This window comes from Macaca thibetana, chromosome 8 (genome assembly GCF_024542745.1).
Source record: "Macaca thibetana thibetana isolate TM-01 chromosome 8, ASM2454274v1, whole genome shotgun sequence".
NCBI lineage: Eukaryota > Metazoa > Chordata > Mammalia > Primates > Cercopithecidae > Macaca > Macaca thibetana.
This window is the reverse complement of record NC_065585.1, coordinates 45009569-45032112: the sequence shown is the minus strand read 5'-3', so window position 1 is coordinate 45032112 and position 22544 is coordinate 45009569. Positions and strand designations below refer to the sequence as shown.

Below are 22544 nucleotides of genomic sequence, written 5' to 3'. Positions count from 1 at the left end.
CAGCAGCCTTCACATCTCATTTTTTTTTTTTTTGAAACAGAGTCTCACTCTGTTGCCCAGGCTGGAGTGCAGTGACACCATCTTGTCTCACTGCAACCTCTGCCTCCTGGGTTCAAGCAATTTGGCTGCCTCAGCCTCCCGAGTAGCTGGGATTACAGGCATGTGCCACCATGCCCAGCTTTTTTGTATTTTCAGTAGAGACGGGGTTTCACCATGTTGCACAGGCTGGTCTCGAACTCCTGACCTCAAGTGATCCACCCACCTTGGCCTCCCAAAGTGCTGGGATTACAGGCATGAGTCACCGTGCCTGGCCTACATTTCCTCATTTTTAACAACAATAGGGAAGAACTGTTTGATTTAGGCGCTCCCTCTTTGCCCCATAGCACTGTGTGTATACCTAACTTAGACTGGGAACAGAAGAGATGGTAGGGAAGGCTTTTGCCAAACTGAACATCTGTTCAGTGCTGAGACACTAAACGAAGTAAGGACTGGGGACACAGACACAGGTCAAAGGAAATCACTGTCTAATAAGGAAAACATAAAAGATCTGATAAATGCTGTGATAACACAGTATAGAGGGGCTCCAGCTGTATTGAGGAGAAAGATACAACCGGCCTGGGGGTAGTGGGGAGGTGATCAGTTGAATGACCCCTGAGTAGTCTTCAAAGGCAAGTTTGAGTGAGACACATCGGGTAGGGAGAAAACAACAATCCAAGAGGGAAAACAGCATTGGCAAAGGCAAGGAGGAATACAAAAATGGAATGCTGTCCAAACTCCAAGTAGTTGGAGGGTTAGAGCAAAGGTAGTGTGAAGAGGGTGGTGTCTCTATTTTAGCTCTCTCAAAAACAACTGTATTTCAAGTTCCCCATGATACCAGCTGAAAATGTAAAGAAAAATGAGATTTGGATGAAATTTATCATATCATATGACAACCAGTCATCATTATTTCAGAAATTCAGTTAACACTTGCTGCACATTTTGTCATGCACAAGATACCATGCTAAAGGAGGTAGAGAGAGAAAACAGTTTGGCCCTTCAGGAACTTGCTAATGGTAGAAGACAAGTAAAGAATTTAACACAAACAAAACATGCCAGAAATACCATCAGAAAAGTATAAATACACACCAGATCCAACGAAGGTAAATATCTCATCTTGTTGGAAAGATCAGAAAATGATTCATGGAAATAAACTAAGGATTAGCAGGATTTTAATGTGATTTAATATGGCAAGGAGGAAGGAAGTAGAGAAATCACATGGGAAGTTTAGAAAACAACAAGGAGTCTAGTTTGGCTAGAACAAAGTGTACAGAGTAGAATGATGGGGGAGATTGCTAGAAAGTTAGGACCATTAGGAGATTCTAAATTCTGCTACATTTTTAGTAGGAAGCAACATGACTGGGGCCATATTTTGGTACAAATAACCAGGCAGTGTACGTTTGGGAGAGACTCAAATGGGGAGAATTTGAATCTCCCCAAATTCAAATTCTCATGTTTGAAACATGAGAAGAAAGAAAGAAACGTGTTAGGAGGCATTTACAGTAATCTAGGCAGGATGAGATTAGGACCTGAACTGAACACTACCTTTCTTCAGGAATGAGAATGCCAGAGGGAAACCATTGGTAGCATGCCACCACCATTCATAACAGCACTCACCTGCCAGGTTTCCACTGCTCCTTCTACTCCTCTGGCTCCACAGTCCATGCTGAGGGAGCCAGGAGTGTAGAGCTGTTGGGCAAGTAAACACAGATGGCCAAAGCACAAACCAGGGCCCGCCAATAGGTGTTCTGGGGAAACCAACAAGGTGTTCCAGGAAAACAGTACATTCTCGCAAGCCAACTAAAATATTTTAATTACCAACTCTAAGTAGTAACTATTACCAAAATTTATTCTATATACACTTTAAAAATTAACTCAAGGAACATTTCCCCTATTTGGCAATGTCACAGCACATCAACCTCAAATATATAAAAGCTACATTTACTTTTTTGAAGAAAAGCCAAAATCATCATAAATGAGTCTTTGGTGCCCCCTTGTGAAATGTTCAATGTAATCCTTGAAATACTCTCCATACAGAAATAATGGGTATTTCAATTTTTAAAAACGCTTAAAGCATTTTCTATTTATGATACACTATTTTTTAATGGAAATAATTGAAAATAAAGCCATAATAAATAACTTAGTACAAACCAGGAACATAACAGATAAATTTTTTTAAAGTTCAGTACATTTTTGTGTCACACATTTATGATAATTTTGCTTTGTGTCGTAAACTAAGCAAAGGTAGTAAAAAAACTTAGCTTTACACAGTGCTAAGTATCAAAATATTTTCTCAAGAGCAATTCAATCCTTAAATTATTGCTAGGAAATCCATAATAAGACTTAAGTCTTTCAATAGCTAGGATAAATGTAAATCTATATTTGTGTCCATCGAAATGCTAGTATAAAATTATCAGATAGCTCTTAAAGGGTTGTTTCTCTTTACATTATTTGCCACAAGTTTCTGGCAATTTTTTCTAAACTATGGTGTCAGAGAATACCTGCCCTTCCTGAAACTAAGTAGAAGTCAAATAGGACGAATAATCTTACCCATCAGTTAGCAAGACTGTCAAGGCAACAGACCACAGGGAGAAAAGATTGAGAGGTTATTACCCCAAATCAATAAAAGGTAAAACATTTATTGGCTTTCCTCTTAATTCTCATTCTTTTCTTCTATCCTTATTAAGAAGTGAAACAAACCACAAAAATAAAGTGCTAAATTTAATCCTTCCTCTTGTTTTGGTACCTCCTTGGGAACCCACAGTACATCCATCAATAAATGTTTGGTGAATTTTTCTTATTGCTTTCCCTCACTAATAATAAAAAACTGGTAAGAATGTAGCAATAACTGGAATGTTGTCATACTTACTCTTGTTTTCATGCCCTGTGCCTTTAAATTATAAAGACTTTGGAACTGGAGCAGTTCTCTCTTTTGAGCTGAGTTCTTGGATAACAGTATGCTCATTTCACTCATTTAAATTTTCAAGTAATGAAGTTGTTTAAGCTACCCATGAGCTAAGGAACTACTTTATTCAAGCAAAATTATTCTCAATTAGAATTGTTTTTTCCCTGGGTAGAACAACTTATTTTTAAAAATGGGAAAAATTTTTTCCATTTATGACACTATAATTACACGTGTACTGAGTTTATCAATAGCTCTACAAAGAGTTTTGTTTTGTACTAATGGCAGACTGCTTGTTAGAATACTCACCCCAATTTTCTGTGTGATTTTTTTTTTTTTTTTTTTTTTTTGTGACAGAGTCTTGCTTTGTCTCCTAGGCTGGAGTGCAGTGCTGTGATCATGGCTCACTGCAGCCTTGGCCTTCTGGGGCTCAAGTGATCCTCCCACCTCAGCTTCCTGAGTAGCTGGGACTACAGGCATGCACCACCATGCCCAGCTAGTATTTTTTAAATTTTTGTAAAGACAGGGTCTCACTATGCTGGCCAGGCTGGTCTCATACTCTTGGGCTCAAGCAATCCTTCTGCCTCAGTCTCCCAAAATGCTGAGATTACAGGTGTAAGCCACCATGCTCGGCCTAAGCCAGACATTTTTTTGAAAGCTGTTTAGAAGATGATTTTATAGTTTCATTTGGCATGATGATGATATCAAGGTTATATGTTCTATCCCCACAAATGCTATTTCATTTTATTCTATTCACATGCAGCCAAATGTGTAGTAACACAAATTGGTGTAAGAGTTTCCAGAGTGAGTTCACAATACATCAAGCCTTTTAACTTTCCATTTATAAAGGAAATAGGCTCAGATGCAATAAGTAACTTGCATAAGGGAACAACTAGTAAGTAGTTCAGGAGACCAACCCAAGCTTTTTTACTTCTAGCCTAAGGTTCCTTCCATTATACCATAAATGGTTCTAAGAAAGATCAGCTAAAAGAATGAGTAGACCAAATATATTCATGACTATATGTTTACATGGAATTTAAGAAATCATTTAGATCCCACTTTTTGTATATTAAAGCATTAATCACTGAAAATCAAACATTAATTAATAAATTATTAGGATAAAATTGTTTAGTTACTATTTTATAGTGGTTTACTTGGATGAAAGTACCAATAGCACCAACTCGTTCAATAACTATTTACCAAGCACCTTTTACTTGGCTGGCTATTACGCTAGGTGCTAGGGATGCAATGGTATTTACATCAAACATAAGATAGTCTAGGACTTCACAGAGCTTACAGGGAAATAAAGTTAACAACTGATTTAAATAAAGTGAACTAAGTGCCACGACAGAGGGTGTACAAGCTGCTATGGAAGTACACAGTTGGGATAACTGGTCCAAGTCAGTTATGACAATACACAATAACGATAGTGTCACTTTTTTCTGGGTAGCTGGATCCTCTGTTCTATAAAGTTGTACACAATACTGTATGACTTTCTTCTAGTTAACCTATCTCTTGACCCCATCACAAATATAAAATCCACCAAAAAGAAACGCCTTTTGAATTCCTACTTTGATCCTTTTTCTTCAGTTTTATTACAAAATCATTACAATATGGGTATTCAGTCTTTATACTATTTCATTCACATATACTTGATTGTAATATTTAAACCCCAAATAAAATCAGAAATATAAAAAACATCAACTTCCATTGTTTCACAGTACTTATAGTAAAGAGAACCACTTACTGTTAATTTCTAAAATTAAATGTGATAAAATCTTTTTCACCACCAAAGTGAAATAAAAGATTACATTCTAATGGGCTGGTGCATTAGTCCGTTTTCATGCTGCTGATAAAGACATACCCAAGACTGGGAAGAAAAAGAGGTTTAATTGGACTTACAGTTCCACATGGCTGAGGAGGCCTCAGAATCATGGTGGGAGGCAAAAGGCACTTCTTACATAGAGGTGGAACAGAAAATGAGGAAGAAGCAGAAGTGGAAACCCCTGATAAACCCATTAGATCTCCTGAGACTTATTCACTGTCCTGAGAATAGCACAGGAAAGACCTGCTCTCATGACTCAATTACCTTCTCCTGGGTCCCTCCCACAATATGTGGGAATTCAAGTTGAGATTTGGGTGGACACACCACCAAACCATATCATTCTGCCCCTGGTCCCTCCAAATCTCATGTCCTCACATTTCAAAATCAATTACACCTTCCCAAAAGTGCCCCGAAGTCTTAACTCATTTCAACATTAACTCAAAAGTCCAGCCCAAAGTCTCATGTGAGATTAAGGCAAGTCCCTTCTGCCTATGAGCCTGTAATACAAAAGAAAGCTAGTGACTTCCTAGATACAATGGGGGTACAGGTATTGGGGAAATACAGCTGTTCCGAATGGGAAAAGTTATCCAAAACAAAGAGGTTACAGGGCCCATGGAAGTCCGAAAACCAGTAGGGCAGCCAAATTTTAAAGCTCCAAAATGATCTCCTTTGATTCCAGGTCTCACATCCAGGTCAGGCTGATGCAAAAGGTAGGTTTCCATGGTCTTGGGCAGCTCTGCCCCTGTGGCTTTGCAGGGTATAGCCTCCCTCCTGGCTGCTTTCATGGTCTGGCGTTGAATGTCTGCAGCTTTTCCAGGCACATGGTGCAAGCTGTCGGTGGATCTACCATTCTGGGGTCTGAAGGATGGTGGCCCTCTTCTCACAACTCTCACAACTCCACTAGGCAGTGCCCCAGTAGGGACTCTGTGTGGGGGCTCCAATCCCACATTTCCCTTCTGCACTGCACTAGCAGAGGTTCTCCATGAGGGCCCCACCCCTGCAGCAAACTTTTGCCTGGGCATCCAGGCATCTCCATACATCTTCTGAAATCTAGGCAGAGGTTCCCAAACCTCAGTTCTTGACTTCTGTGCACTCACAGGCTCAACACCATGTGGAAGCTGCCAAGGCTTGAAGCCACAGCCCAAGCTGTACACTGGCCCCTTTCAGCCATGGCTGGAGTGGCTGGGACACAGGGCACCAAGTCCTTAGGCTGCACACAGTATGGGAACCATGGGCCAGGCCCATGAAACCACTTTTTCCTTGTAGGCCTCTGGGCTTGTGATGGGAGGGGCTGCTGTAAAGGTCTCTGACATGGCCTGGAGACATTTTCCCCATGGTCTTGGGGATTAACATTTGGCTCCTTGCTACTTATGCAAATTTCTGCAGCTGGCTTGAATTTCTCCCCAGAAAATGGGTTTTTCTTTTCTATTGCATAGTCAGGCTGCAAATTTTCCCAACTTTTATGTTCTGTTTCCCTTATAAAACTGAGTTCCTTTAATGACACCCAAGTTACCTATTGAATGCTTTGCTGCTTAGGAATTTCTTCTGCCAGATACCCTAAATCATCTTTCTCAAGTTTAAAGTTCCACAAATCTCTAGGGCAGGGGCAAAATGGCACGAGTCTCTTTGCTAAAACATAACAAGAGTCACCTTTACTCCAGTTTCCCAACCAGTTCCTCATCTCCATCTGAGACCACCTCAGCCTGGACTTTATTGTCCCAGACTGCTGTAAGCATTGGGGCAAAGCCATTCAACAAGTCTCTAGGAAGTTCCAAAATTTCCCACATTTTCCTGTCTTCTGAGCCCTCCAAAGTGTCCCAACCTTTGCCTGTTATCCTGTTCCAAAATCGCTTCCACATTTTCGGGTATCTTTTCAGCAACACCCCACTTTACCGGTACCAATTTACTGTATTAGTCTGTTTTCACACTGCTGATAAAGACATACCCGAGACTGGGAAGAAAAAGAGATTTCATTGGACATACAGTTCCACATGGCTGGGGAGGCCTCAGAATCATGGTGGGAGGCAAAAGGCACTTCTTACATGGTGGTGGAAGAGAAAATGAGGAAGAAGCAAAAGTGGAAACCCCTGTTAAACTCATCAGATCTCCTGAGACTTATTCGCTATCCCAAGACTAGCACGGGAAAGACCTGTCACCGTGATTCAATTACCTCCTCCTGAGTCCCTCCTGCAACACGTGGGAATTCTGAGAGATACAATTCAAGCTGAGATTTGGGTGGGGACACTGCCAAACCATATCAGCTGGGTAACCACAAAATGACAAAGGTGATCAAACCAAGAGGTCAGTATGACTGCAATATATAAAAGACAATAACAAAGTGTGTCATGATGGACTAGAAATAGGATTCTAGATTCCTTCATTGTACTACTGACATTTTTCACATGTTAAGTAAAAGAAATGTTTCTATTTCCTTTTGCATTATTCTGTAATAAAATAATAAAAATTCATAAGATATTAGGAAATGTGAGTATTTAAAATGACCCATTAAATTGAATAAATATTGCTTTTCATTTTTTAAAAATATGTCAAGGAACTGGATCTGTGATTTTTAAGATCTAAAAAGTCACTGAAGGAATATCATTTAGGCCAGGCAGAAATCAAGAGTATAAAATAGCAATACTGTTCATATGACAAATGAAGATATGGTTTGATCTGAGCCACAGAAAGAGAGGGCTTAGGTCAGGCGCAGTGGCTCACACTTGTAATCCCAGCATTTTGGGAGGCCAATGCGGGCAGATCACTTGAGGTCAGGAGTTTGTGACCAGACTGCCCAACATGGTGAAACCCCATCTCTACTAAAAATACAAAAATTAGCCAGGCATGGTGGCAGGCACCTGTAATCCTAGCTACTCAGGAGGCTGAGGCAGGAGAATTGCTTGAACCCAGGAGGCGGAGGTTGCAGTGAGCTGAGATCATATCACTGCACTCCAGCCTGGGTGACACAGTGAGGCTCCATCTCAAAAAAAAAGAAAGAGAGGGCTTAAATAAATTAAATAATTAAATTAATTAAAGAATCAACTTCATAAATTAAGAGAATCAAGACTGAAATAAATTTCCTAAAAACAAAGAAACTTCTCTTATAGAGAAAAAAGTTAAGACTAAGTGAAGAACATTAATTAGTAAGTTGATCCTGATGTGAAAGATGTCTCAGAAAATTTATGAATAAATATAATTTACATAAATATAATTTAGCCTCCAAAAACCCTTTGTGGAATTAGAAAGGATATAGATGAAAATTTAATATTTAGCAGCTAATCTAAATTTTATAGCAAGTTAAGTAACAAGTTAAAATTTCAGGCAGATTTCCCCCACATATGCCTATATCTAACTCATACTTCAAACTGCTTTGTTAAAAAAACACGTAAGAGCTACATTTAAGTCTATGCATAGATTGTGAACACAGATATGTATATATATCAGTTACCCATACACAAACAAAAAAATTATGAAACTATCTTCAAATTTTCCCCTGGTATTAGTAATTTGTTCAACAGTAGAACTTATCTGTTTCTTAGCCCAGCGCGGTAGCTCATGCCTGTACTCCCAGCACTTTGGGAGGCCGACGCGGGTGGATCACTTGTGGTCAGGAGTTCAAGACCAGTCTGGTCAACATGGTGAAATCCCATCTCCACTAAAAACACAAAAATTAGACGGGCATGATGGTGCGCGCCTATAATCCCAGCTACTCTGGAGGCTGAGGCAGGAGAATCACTTGAATCTGGGAGGCGGAGTGTGCAGTGAGCCAAGATCCCATGAGATCATGCCACTGCACTACAGCCTGAGAAGACAGAGCTAGACCATGCCTCAAAACAAAACAAAACAAAAACTTATCTCTTTCTTGCTGTTCTATAAACAGAACATGCAAACTCAAATCATTTTTGGAAATGATTTATAAATCATTTAAGTACTTTTTAAAGTACTTTATAAATAACTTAGTAAACCTTCTTACTGAAATCTGTCTTTTCCAACCAGCCCAAATTTGTCAGAATATCCAGATTAGATTAAATAAAAGAAATCTGTGCCTATAGTTCTAGAATTTTTTAAAGTTCTTATTTGAAATGTGTTACTTATAAGGGTATATTAACTAAGACTCCCATTATGAATAACTACATACTTCTAATAAGTTACTCTTTATGTCTTCCTAGTTATTAATATTCAGTAAATTTTACTTAACCAGAGACTGAAATTATAGAATAAATTCGATAGAACTTCTGAAAATATTTTATTTATATTTCATTTCAGTCAAGTACTCATTTTCCAAATCTATAAGGCCATCTGTCTCGAGTTCAAAATCTTTAATACTATTTGAAAAACTATTTTTAAAAAAATTATTGAAGAACATTTCAACAGAGTGATGAAATGCACAAATTTAAAATGTTATATAAAACAATAAAATACATACATATAACAACAATGAAAATTCTTTATTTAAAACACCAAGTTATTAAAATGGGTAAAATGACATAGTAAAATAAAGTTTTTTCAAAACGAACTTTAAAGAAAACATACAATGCCATGGATTATAATATATACAAAATAGGAAATAAATCATCACCTGTCATTAATGGGAAGATTTGCATGTATTCAAAATATTCATAATTTTAAGTCAGATAAATAGAACACTGCATGGGGGAGTGCTTCTATATTTAGTCTCTTCAGAGGCGTTTTAAATTCCGCTTACTCTGGGCACTTCCTGGGAGAGCATCTTTTCTATTTCTTGGCTTTGCTGCTCCTCTACTACATTCTTCAGACCCATGATAAGCACACAAACATAACACACAAAAGTCAAAACCACAGGCTGTGCGGCTACACAGTCCCCTTTTCTTATATGGCTGGTATTTAGCAGGGGACTGGCACCTTGGGCAAGGTTTTAATGCTTCATCAATAAAAAGTGTTTTGGCAACCTGCAGTGAAAGCACACACACTAAATCTTCTGGTTTCATATAGAGGAGCACTTTATTTCAAACTCTGTAAATATTTCTAATAACTTATTATATAATAAATACTCACCTGAACATATTCTTCCTGTTTACTACTTAAGTGAGTAACAGAAGAGCTTGCTAGAGGTGTCAAAACTTCTCCCCAGGGAGATAATGTTGACCCTTGCTCTCTCTGAGAACCAGGTATCCTAGCCTGTGCCTGCACAGATCTTAAAGCTGAGCGATTTAAAAGCTGGAGCCGAGTGGCAGCATCCTCAACATTTAATACAGCCCCCTGTGGTAAAGGACAAGAGGCATCAATATTGCAATACCAAAACAGTTCCAGGATAGCTTTCTGTTGCACACGGATTTACAAGCTTTGAAGAGTTTTTTTTTTTTTTTTTTTTTTGCCATCAGAATTCTCTCCCTAGGCCATTCCTTTTTAGGAAAAAAAAAAAAAAGGACCTTTTCTCACCTAACATATAAAAGTTAAATAAATATAAAAAGAAAAAATTTTAAATTAAATTCTACATCTAAGTTTGTGTGTCTGGTTACTTTTCCATTTTTTAAAGTTTGGTTCAGCAAACCTTTCCTGTAAAGGACCAGATAATATATAGTCTAGACTTTGTGGGCCATGTAGTTCCAGCTACTCAACTCTGCGGTTGTAGAAAAAGCAGCTGTAGGCAAGAAGTAAACAAAAGAGTGGAGAAAACCATCAAATAACTTTCTTGTATAATTTTTTTTGTTTTGGTTAATAATACATTGGAATAGTTCAAGTAGGAAGCAACCAGTCTATGTTGGAATAGGACAGCAAAGGGCCCCAGGAAGGATGTCTCTGAGGAAAAGAAGGAACAGGTAGAATACCTGATTTGTTTGGACTTACACAGAGGAGACTTTCAGTTCTGGTGGATAATGGGAGATGAATCAGGGATCTGTATAGAGAAACACTAAGCAAAAATAAATAAATAAAAGAGAGAGACAGAAAACTAGGCAATTATTAACTCTGGAGGGAAAAAGTTATACAAGAACGAAAGTGTAATCATAGTGTACGACATACTAAAGCTGTGAAAAAAGTTATAATAATCTCAATACAATCTTTATAATATCAGCACCTAATTCTGATTCATTCCCAAATGGTGGTGTAACTATAGTCATAAGATAGGAAAAGAGAGAAAGGAATTCAGAGAGAGAGAGGGGTTATGTTGGTAGTGGTAGTAGTAGTGAGAGGTTAGAGAACCTAATCCTTCTATAGAAAATAGTAAAGAAATGACAAGGAAATAAAATCATTTAGAAGTATGGAGCTAAATACTAGAAGAAAGTGTTGAAAATGATTGTCTTAATGGAACAAGAATCAAGAGTATGAAGGCATAATGGTATATTTTGTTACGATAGTCCAATTTGACTTTTTAAACCATGTATTACTTTGAAAAAGATTTTAAAAAGCAAGTCAAAATAAGAAAAAGAGCATAAGAAAGGAGGAAAACTATAGTTCTTTAAGAAACTGAGTTTTTAAAAAAGTGATTGCAGAGTATGAGGATAGAATTTTTTCTTTTTCTTTTTTTTTTTTTTTTTTTTTTTGAGACAAAGTTTAACTCTGCCACCCAGGCTGGAGTGCAGTGGCATGATCTCAGCTCACTGCAACCTCCACCTCCCAGGTTCAAGCGATCCTCCTGCCTCAGCCTCCCAAGTAGCTGGGATTACAAGCCTGCACCACCACACCCAGCTAATTTTTGTATTTTTAGTAGAGACAGGGGTTCCACCATGTTGGTCAGGCTGGTCTCGAACTCCTGATGTCAAGTGATCCACCAACCTCGGCTTCCCAAAGTGCTGAGATTATAGGCATGAGCCACTGTGCCTGGCCAAATATGAGAAAATTTCTTTTTTTTTTTTTTTTGAGAATTGAATATTTCATTATCTGGAGTTACATGGAGGGTTGCCAGCACAACCATATGCTTCTTCCTTAGAGGAGTTAAGGAGTATATGGAGCCAAATGTTTAAATATTAATAAGTGCATGCTTAAACAACGGTTTTTTAAGTCTGTCCTTAGTATACAGGGCAGCATTCAAAAAAGAGATGTTAAGAAGGCAATTAATATCTTCCCTATTATAAACTCCCAGAGCCAGTAGCTACAGAAGTGGCCAGGAGCTCTGAAAGGGTGAAAAGGTAAAGCTTTTCTTCAAAATAAAAAAGAAAGTCAAAGTTTTAGTTAATAGCAGTCCCTAATAGTTCGCTGTAATGAAAAACCTGCCAATCTATATGTAGATGTTCATATTTGTTTATGCCATGCTTCATTCCAATTATTATATTTAGTCAAATTAGAAATTTACTTATAGTATGTTATTAAATATTTTTCACTAGAACAGGAATGAATTATTGAACTCTCAGAATTTTTTTTGGCCTAAAGTTAAATCTATAATCAAACATGGGTGCTAGAGTCATCAGATACCTATTACACAAAACAGCATGACTGACAGGAATCCATCAGCTTCTGTAGGACTTTTCTTGTAATTTTAAAGCCAGAATTAAATCCTCAAGGGATTGCAAGTTTATGATGCTTCACAGGTACTAATTTGCTTTGCTCACTTACCTCCAGGCTTGTACATAGGTTATTTTCTCTGCTAAAACCCTCTTCTCTGTGTTCACCTGGCTAACTGCTAACTCATCATTCAGGTATCAGTAGAGACGTACTTCTCCTGATTCCCAAGTATCAGTCAAAAACTCCTTTAAATAACTCTGGGCTTCCTTTAACATACCTGGATTGTAGTCACCTATTTGGGTGTGTGCTCCAAGAGAGCAGGAACCATATCAGAAATGTTCACCATTGTAATCTGAGTACTGGTACAGTCACTAGCATGTAATGTCCACTCGAAAGACTGGATTAAAAATGCTATAAGCATATCTCATTATGATTAGGATCCAGCATATAATTGGTATTCAAATGTTGCTAAGAGCACATACACATAAGCAGCAACAAAGCCCAAAAAGATGTTCTTGATGCTATGTTGTTTATTCCATTTACAGACTGGGTGAAAATTGAGTTTGGGAAAGCTAAAGAATTTATGAGTAAATGTTTGTTAAATGGAAAAGATTAAAAGATAGCAGGAAAACCAAATTAGGTTGTCTAGCAACAGGAGATTATTATGTATTTATACAAATCCATTTTAGAGAAGTATTATATACATTACCTTGGAATCTGTTTTCAGTTGTGTGATATAAAATTTTCTCCTCCGATTTGCATTTTTATCTTGAACAACAATTTCACGCCAATTTCTGCTTACTTTCCAAACACTATATAACAAAAAGATCCATCCTTATATTGCATACATTCTATAGGATTAACATTTTGTTGTGTATGCTAACTAATGAGAAAAATTTGTCTTCAAGATTTCGGGCAGTAAATCTAAACCTAAAAATTTAGATTAAAAATATGACTTAGTCAACACTGTTATTTCATACTGATTCATCATATAAAAGAATTCCTATTAAAATGTAAAATATATGCCAGCATTATATAGATTACTCTTTTATAAATGGTCATATAAAGCCAGTATGAATCCACTGGGAGACTGATTAAGAGGATTTAACTTCAAATGTAACATTAAAAATTTGGAACAAGAGATACAGGAAATGATTGTCATCTATAACACAAGAGGTTTCATCAATTTCTCCTATTCCTGTGTTTATCTCTGTCATTTTGATTACATAAACACAAGCACAATTAATCCGTCATTGGTATTACTAAGTGCCAACTATAAATACTATTATGGGTCGTACCAGAGTTCCTACTTCATTAACCAAAGTTTATGAGAATGAAGCAGCTAAAAACACAATTTTTGTCCAGTGATTGCTGATTTATCAATAACTTTGATAATATTATTATTAAAAAGTAACACTTTGACTGTTAATCTGGTCTTTTTTTTTTTTGTTATTCTAACAAATCAAAAGGAGTAAGGTCAGAAAAGATTGAAATAAAAAAGTCACTTCTTACAGAGGGTCCCAGTTGTCAAAACTACTATTCTTCCAGCTACCATGGCCACTTCAATTGCCATTGACTCTCTCTAAGCTGATATATGTGCCCTATATCAGAGGGAAGGAAAGGAACAGACATAAAGTCACCCAATAATGGGGAAGAAACGAACTACATAATTGGGTATTTGCCACAGATACTGCAACTGATCATCAACTCACAAGTTACCAGGAAGAACAGTACTGCCAACATAGTTACATACTTTGTAGTACCAATACTGTACTTTTGGAGAGATGGGAAGGAGAGACAATTGTTGAAATATGACTGAAAATCAACTGCTCACATAAGCAAGCACCCAAAAGTGTCACCCAATTTTAATTTTAATTGATGCAAATACTCCAGCATATAAAAATAGCATTCCTGGCTGGTCACAGTTGCTCACACCTGTGACCCCAGCACTTTGGGAGGCCAAGGCAGGAGGATTGCTAGAGCCCAGGAGTTTGAGACTAGCCTGGGCAATGTGGTAAGACCCCATCCATACCAAAAATATTTTTTAAATCCTGTATCTCAGCCATCTCCTTAATTTTTTAAAAAGTTTATCATTTGAACATTTTTAAAAGGCATACAACATGGGTGCACTAATCTGTTTATTATCCTACTTAAGACATACCAAATACATTCTTGATCAAATCTATTTCAGAAAGCCTTAAACCTTAATAAAAGTTTATGGAAAAATACTAGATTAGAAATCAGAGAGCTCATTATAGACCTAGATCTATTTCTATCTCCTTGAGTGGCTGTCAGAAGCTTACTTCTCTGGGGCTTATTTCCTCCTCTGCGAAACATGTGATTGAACTAGATACCTTAGAAGACTTCCAGCTAAGAAATCCTACAGTTCTCTACAATAAACATACAATTAATGTGTGGAGGAAAGATAAAGAAGGGCTTTGATAGAAGTAGTGGCCATAAAAACAAGGACAGAACAAGCAGTGGCTCACACCTGTAATCCCAGCACTTTGGGAGGCCGAGGTGGGAGGATCACTTGAGCTCAGGAGTTCCAGACCAGCCTGGGTAACACAGTGAGACCCCATCTCTACAAAAACTAAAAACAAAACAAAACAAAAAAACCAAGGACCCTATAAAAAACTCTTGACATATACCTGTCAAGAAAGAGGTTCGCTAACTTCCTGCATGTTCCTCCATAACCATCACTTTGCAGAAATTCTGTTCCACATGACTTCTCTCCTTCATTGCCATGGCATTCCCATGGGTCTTGTCTTCTGATTGTCCTGTAACTCCCCCAAATTGGCATGAACAGAGGCTCATTTTAGTCTCTGTAACCCTAGTTCCCACCCTCAATATTCTGAAATGTCTTTCTCTTTATTATGCAGCAGCATTCAATCTACTGCAACATCTGTGAAAACAAATTCTTCAGTTTCTAATTTCTTGAAATTCCCCAAAGTAATTAACTTTCACTGCTGTGTTAACAATAAAAATGAAATAATCCATATTACCCTGATCTCTGGAAAGATCAAAACCTAAAATGAAAGCTAGCCACTGTTTTTAAATTCTAGAACTTAAATAATTAAGTGGTATTCTTTGTACACTGCCATTTCTCAGTCACCACAGTGCATTACAATATTTCTGACAAAGTGTCATAACTTTAATACTACTTGCAATCTGACAATATGATCTGAACTATTAAATCATTAAACAACTTACATGGAATAGAGCTTGCCATCTTGAAAATTTAAAATTCAACATTTAGCAACTCTCTTTCCAAGTGACAGTGATAAGAACTTTATTCAGAAAAAAAGACAATATTATTGCTACTTAAGCAGGCTTTTAAACAGAAGGATTGGCCGGGCGCGGTGGCTTATGCCTGTAATCCCAGCACTTTGGGAGTCCAAGGCAGGTGGATCACAAGGTCAGGAGATCGAGATCATCCTGGCTAACATGGTGAAATCCCATCCCTCCTAAAAATACAAAAAATTAGCTGGGCATGGTGGCGGGCACCTGTAGTCCCAGCTGCTCGGGAGGCTGAGGCAGGAGAATGGCGTGAACCCGGGAGGCAGAGCTTGCAGTGAGCCGAGATCACACCACTGCACTCGAGCCTGGGCGACAGAGCAAGACTCCATCTCAAAAAAAAAAACAAAAAACAAAAAACAAAAAAACAGAAGGATCTGTACTAGTTAGCTTTGCTGGGAAGTTCACTTAAACTACCTTTGATATAAGATAACAAAAGATAGAGATAATAAACAAAATAAAGGACAACCACTCAAGTCACAGAAAAACTTTCCAACTTAAAAAAAGGTAAGTTTTATTTCATAAATAACTCTTACTTCTTACCTGCATAGGCTCTCTGCAGTCAAGGAATCTAAAACCATAGCAAGAATATGCTTTAAATTTCTGTATTTTAATTCTGTTAAGATGTCCAGTTTTTCTATACCCATTTTCTTGCCAATCAGTCCTGCAAGTATACACTGTAGCACAGCTATTTTCTCCCCATTCCCTTGCTCTAAGAATTCATGTCCACTATTTTCCTGTAATCTTTTTCTTTTGCTTTTCATGAACAGCTCATGCACCAATTGCAAGGCTGGGGTCTTTGATAAATTCTTTAAGCTAAAGGTCAAATCCCCACTCTCATCACTGCTCAGCTGACCCTCTGAGATGGCAGAAGCAGCTGCTGCTCTTTTTTCAGAGTCAGGGTGGACAATCTGCTTTTCCTCTTCTGTCTCTGACTGCGAACTTTGCTCCCGAAGGGTGGACAGTCTTCTCGACCTTCCAAGATGTCTTGTCTTTCTTATGGTGTCCCCCACTTTGGGAGTCCCCTTATGTTTCTGAAGTAGTTCTTGAAAAGAACCCTCCTGGTCAGAGAGGGAATCTTCTGATTTCTCCAAGCTAAGTGAGTTAAAACCACTGTCTTCAGGCGTTGAAATATTGCCTCTCACTTCAGGTGAAGGAGAAAGTATTTGACTTGCATTAAATCTAATGTTTGCCACAAGATTACTTATCGGAGTCACAAATATGTCCTCATCTGTTCCACAAGTTGTTCCACTAACAGAGGAGCCCAGGAGCTCTGGACATGCATTCTCATCATTAATGCATAAACTGCTATCACTAAAGTCATGCGTGATAGAGTCTTTAAAATCATTGCCCTGAATTGGAGATATACATTCAACTTCAAATAGGCTACAATCATCTTTGGAATCATCAATTGTGGAAGTCTTTTGCTGAGAAAAATTAAGCCTCAATTTTTGACTGCATGAAGTCACTTCTTCTGTTTTTAAAGTGCTAGTAACTAAAGGGCTAAAATTATTTGCCCTGGAAAAACCTGAAGCACTGCTTGGAATATTTTTTTCTAAGTTGAGAACTTGGCTTATACTACTTTCTAGAGCACTATTTTGTGATTCAAAGTCCCCCTTTAGAAGAGAGAAAGATACATGCAACCTTCTGCGAGGTAAACATTTTTTCCCACTAATTTTAGGTGTTTCACAAAGTTCTGGGGTTTTATCATTTTCCTTCCTAGGCAAGATAAATTTCTTTTTTTGAGTGGGAGACTCTAAAGAATGTGTTAAGCCCAGGCCTGTAGTTTCAGGGTGCTCATGGAGTAATGTTGGGCCTTTTACTTTCTTTCCAAGATATTCTTTATCTGTATTATCAAAGCTACAAGATTTTAACTCATTGTAGCCACTATCTTGAAATGAAGATGTGGAACAAAAATCTCTGAAGGTGGAGTACTTGGAGTTGACAATTGGAGGAGAGTCCACCCCACTTCCTGCTTCAGTGCCAGCTTGACCTGAGTGTTTTTGAGACATCTTCAAAATCTCTGTTTCTGCAAAGTGACAACAAAGTTATTCTGCCTTTGAAATGAGAATCCAGGCAGCTTACACCAAAATACATTATTTGTTATGAGTACAGATAATAATGGAAAATTGTAAGACAATTTTTGAAAAGTTACTTTAAAAAAAAATTCTACTCCATAAAAAACTGTTGTATATCCTACTTAAAATGAGTTGTTGACATCAAAAAGCCAAAATGTTCAGTTTATAAATATTCAAAGATCACTTGATTAACTATAGGCTAAGCACCATGTACACATATTTTATTGAACTACCCTAAAGAGAAAAAACCTAGAAGCATTATTTTGATATTATTACCTTATGATTTTCACAGAACTAAACAATTTTCATTTTAATATTCCAGCTTATTTGTGCCAGCCTATATTAGTCTAGTCAGAAAACACTATATGCTACTTTTTAAACATCTTTGGGAAATGTGTCAAATAATGAGTGCTGCCACTACATCCACCTGCAATCAGGCTGAACAACTCGAGTAATGTTCAAACATGTAACACAGACCTGTTGTAGAAATCTAGTCCCCATAACCATTCACAAGGTGTGAATTCCCAGACTTAAGCCTTTACAAAGACTCTGGCTCATCAATAAACTACTAATACATTCTTCTTGAGCTAACCATAATGCACCACTGCACCACAGACAGGGCCATTTCAAACTTGGCATGTTGTACTTATTCATATCTCACTTTCTAAATATTTTGTGATGCAAGGTCCAGTTTCAGCCTTGAATTCACAGTTAACAGGCAACTATTTATGGGAAAACCACCATTTAAAATATTCTTGAAGTTGCAAATAAAGAATGCAACTCAATTACTTAAAGAACAGTTACTCAGTAGTTACATGAGCAAGGAATGACACTAATAAATATTTTACTCTTTAACCTTTTCAACAGTATCATCATATTCCTTCTTTTTAGAAACCTGAAATAAATCTTAAAGAAAGCTAACAAATTTGTTTTGATAAAAATAGTGTTAAGAAAAAAAATTTATTATAGTTTTCGATATTTTTCCAGATGATTCAAAGGACACGAAGAAGACTGTCATTCCTTCAAAGTTTTCTCCAGGACAAATGCACAATTTTTCTCCATTAAAAGATCCTGGGAAGATCTATTTAGTTGGCTGTAATGTGACAGTAATTTATTTATGCTTAAATTTAATCAAATATGAGTGAATGATCTTTGTTACAAAAGCAAATTGCTACTCTAAACACAAATTATTTCTTTATGGTTTGATGATCATTAAAAGATTATTTTTACCAAACAAAGTCTAAGTATTTTTTAACCTTTTAAGTCTATACTCATTTTTGATAAATGTCATATATGTCCCCTTCTGATCTACATCCTCTCAGATCACTGCTAACTTCTGCATATGGTCACAAGCCAAGATTTATCAAACTGCTTTTTATAATTTTGTTCTATTTTTAAACAATTTTGTTTTACAAATAATAAACTAGAATGCATATTCAAATTACACCTCCACCCATGAACTGTTTTCTCCCTCTCTGAAAGTAATTCTGCTAAATAACACTTTTCACTCAATTTGGATCACAGTCCTTTTGTTTTTATTTTTATATTTTTTATTTATTTATTTATTTTTTTTTTTGAGATGGGAGTCTCTTGTTGCCCAGGCTGGAGTACAATGGCGCGATTTCGCCTCACTGCAGCCTCTGCCTCCCGGGTTCAACCAATTCTCCTGCCTCAGCCTCCCCACTGGCTGGGATTACAGGTGCCCACCACCACGCCCGGCTAATTTGTGTATTTTTAGTAGAGACGGGCTTTCGCCATGTTGGCCAGGTTGGTCTCGCACTCTTGACGTCAGGTGATCCACCCACCTTGGCCTCCCAAAGTACTGGGATTACAGGCTTGAGCCACCGCACCCGGCCGGTCACGGTCCTTTTAGAAGGTTATGGCAATTGTACTGCTACTTCACCACTAGGTGTCTCACAATGCTAGAATTTGGGAAACTCAAGAGGCAAACTGTTAAAAACAAAGTGGGGAATGCAGATATCATCTCTTCCCCTAAAATGTTATCCAAAAATCTAATCTGGCCGGTCGCTCACGCCTGTAATCCCAGAACTTTAGGAGGCCGCGGCGGGAGAAATGCTTGAGTCCAGGAGTTTGAGACCAGCCTGGGTAACATAGTGAGACTCCATCTCTTCAAACAAAAACACAATTTGTTTCTGTTCGTCTACACACTTAAAGTTGCCTCCAAAGTCCTTTCTCTGCTATCATTTTCATCTTTCTACTACCCCAAGACGTTGGTCTCAAACGTGGTTCTTCCCAACTGAATTTTAAAATTATTCATGTAAAATCATGGACTGTGTGTTGTATTTTACGGACTCAACAGTTCACGGATAAATTCAATCAAGCCTCTTCCATATTCATTTCAAAAAACTAGGCTTCTGATAAAAGGCTGAGAAAATTTATCCCTAAAGAGTTCTTCAAGAAAAAAAGAAAGAAAAAAGCAGCGGCCGGACGCGGTGGCTCACGCCTGTGATTCCAGCACTCTAGGAGCCGGAGGCAGGCGGATCACGAGGTCAGGAGATCCAGACCATCCTGGCTAACATGGTGAAACCCCGTCTCTACTAAAAATACAAAAAACTAGCCGGGCGAGGTGGCGGGCGCCTGTAGTCCCAGCTACTCGGAAGGCTGAGGCAGGAGAATGGCGTGAACCCGGGAGGCGGAGCTTGCAGTGAGCTGAGATCCGGCCACTGCACTCCAGCCTGGGCAACAGACAGAATCCGTCTTAAAAATAAAAAAAAAAAAAAAAAAAAAAAAAAGCACCTATCAAATCAGAGAATGAAATACTTACATTAAACCCAAATGTCCTTCATTTGTTAAAGTGGAAACTCTTACCATCAGTAAATCTTGAGCTCTTAGATGACAGTTACGTAGCTTCCAAACAAGAAATTCTCTCATCTTTGTCTTTAAAATTCATGCCAAAATAATGCCACTCAAACAGGAAAACTTTCGTTTGCACAATTAATTGAAAGGTGCGGCAGCACCATGACTGCTCAAAGTCGAAGGGTACACAGTGTGCACGCCGCAGGGATTATTCCTAACATTTGAGAAGGTCTAAATCATTTTGAATTTCCCTCAGCCCTCCAGAAAATAGTTATCGTAATATCCTTGTTTTCTCCAGCTGCACTTAGACATGAGTAAACTCCCCAAATTCGGGTTCCTGAAAAGGCAGTGTGTGCTGCAGCCTGGCACTGACTCCCCCGAGGAGCTATGGCGGGCGGGTAGGTAACGGTCTCAGCAGGGCGTCAAAGATCCGCTAGGCCCAGAAAGCCAAGGGCGGCAGCGGATGGGCTGGCGTCACCAGGAGCGGAGGAGTGAGGACTGCCGCGCGCTTCCGTAGGCCTACCACCTGGAAGACACAGAGGGGCGCGGGGCCGGGGCCGCCGGGAGACCCGCTAACGGGCACTCGCCTGGGGTCCCCCCGCCGCCCGCCTGGAGGCCGCGGGGTCCGGCGAAGCGCCGAAGCGGACAGGTGGGAGGGGAGCCGGGCAGCCGCCGCTGGATGCGCCCGGGAGGAGCCCCGGCCTCGCCCCCTGGGATGCGGACTATGGCAACCCCCACGCCAGCTTCGCTTGGGGCCGCCGCCTTTCACTCCTCGGGTTTGAACGGCCCGCCCGGAGTAACCGCTACACGCAGCCCCGCCCCGCGTCGCCCCGCCCCTTCCTCCGGCTCCGCAGCGCCCCCGCCCGGCCGCCCGCAGGCCTCGGTCCTCGCCTGAGCGGAAGGCGCGCCCCCTCTCTTGCTCACCCCTGCACCCGCCCTAAGGCGAGTCAGAAAGGCTCTGCCTCTCCCCATTCCCACATTGGGAAGCATTACCGTATTTAGGAAGGCTAACGTGGCCTACAGTGGGATGCCATTAGAAATCATGTATGAGAATGTTCGCCTGGAAATGTTTCTCCAAACTGTCAAATGTAAAAAGCAAGTTACAAACTGACCCCTTTTAGGTTAAAAATATGGATATACACGGGATGAGGTCTGAAAGGTATGAATAACTTGGATACGGTACCTTTGTACAGGATTATGCTTGCTTTTTAGTTGTGTCTTTTTATCTGTGTTTTCTTCTCGTGTTTCAACAATGAATATATACAGATTTTGTGATAAAAAAGCTAAGCCGGGCCTGGTGGCTCACGTCTGTAATCCCAGCACTTTGAGAGGCACACATGAGAGGATCACTTGAACCAAGGAATTCGAGACCAGCCTGGGAAACATAGTGAGACCCCCGTCTCAAAAAAAAAAAAAGATTTAAAAAAAATCTATTAATAAAAACCAGACTGAAATGTGTTCGTTATTTACAAACATCCCTTTTTGGGCATCATGAACTCCCAAGTACCCTCGATGCCAAATAAATTTTTTAAACCCTAATTTTTTCATTCAATAAATATTTACTGGGCATCTATTATATGCCAGGGACACTCCTGCTGCTCTTGGCTGCTTCTTCCTAGTCTCCTTTTTCTGGCTTCTTTTCTTGGCCTACTCCCTAAATGAGAGGTCCTACCTCAGCCTTTTTATTAGTTTATCATCCCATGCTTATGTAATTCTTATTCAGAACTTCAACCATCACTTTTAAGCCAGTAACAGGCACTGCCACCACTCTTCTCTGACTGGACATTTCTCTATCTGGATGTTCCTTAGTCATCCAAAATCAAACTAATATTATTATTATTATGAGACAGGGTCTTGCTCTGTCACCCAGGCTGGAGTGCAGTGGCGCGATCTTGGCTCACTGCAACCTCCACCTCCCAGGTTCAAACGATTCTCCTGCCTCAGCCTCCCGAGCAGCTGGGATTACAGGCGCCCACCACCAAGCCTAGCTAATTTTTGTATTTTTAGTAGAGACAGAGTTTTGCCAGGTTGGCCAGTCTGGTCTCGAACTCCTGACCTCAGTTGATCCACCGCCTCAGCTTCCAAAAGTGCTGAGATTACAGGCGTGAGCCACTGTGCCCGTCCACTAACGGTTAATTTCCAACTATGTGCCAATTACTGGGCTAGGTACTGG

At 39.0% G+C, this 22544-nt stretch overlaps 1 protein-coding gene across 3 annotated transcripts; it reads right to left on the bottom strand.

The window, feature by feature from the left end:
* Window positions 1–9189: 9189 nt before the first annotated feature.
* FBXO43 (F-box protein 43) lies at window positions 9190–21177 on the bottom strand. 3 transcript variants are annotated; one of them, XM_050801199.1, is made up of 5 exons: window positions 20340–21177; window positions 16020–17505; window positions 12889–12991; window positions 9795–9998; window positions 9190–9688 (listed from the first exon to the last, which is right to left on the bottom strand). In XM_050801199.1, exons 2-5 carry the CDS (start codon window positions 17486–17488, stop codon window positions 9440–9442), a joined length of 2025 nt encoding a protein of 674 aa, XP_050657156.1. In that variant the 5' UTR covers window positions 17489–17505; window positions 20340–21177; the 3' UTR covers window positions 9190–9439. The 3 variants fall into 3 exon arrangements, with proteins under 3 accessions (XP_050657156.1, XP_050657158.1, XP_050657157.1); XM_050801201.1 differs by lacking the exon at window positions 9190–9688 and adding an exon at window positions 10587–10650 and having other exon boundaries at window positions 9921–9998; XM_050801200.1 differs by lacking the exons at window positions 9190–9688; window positions 9795–9998 and adding an exon at window positions 10157–10650.
* Window positions 21178–22544: the final 1367 nt, after the last annotated feature.

Coding starts and splice junctions, on each gene's coding strand:
- FBXO43 (XM_050801199.1), bottom strand. CDS start 17,488: ATGTCTCAAAAACACTCAGGTCAAGCTGGCACTGAAGCAGGAAGTGGG. Junction 12,992..16,019: donor ACTGCAGAGAGCCTATGCAG/GTAAGAAGTAAG, acceptor TTTGTTATATAG/TGTTTGGAAAGTAAGCAGAA. Junction 9,999..12,888: donor AACTGAAAACAGATTCCAAG/GTAATGTATATA, acceptor CCTTTACCACAG/GGGGCTGTATTAAATGTTGA.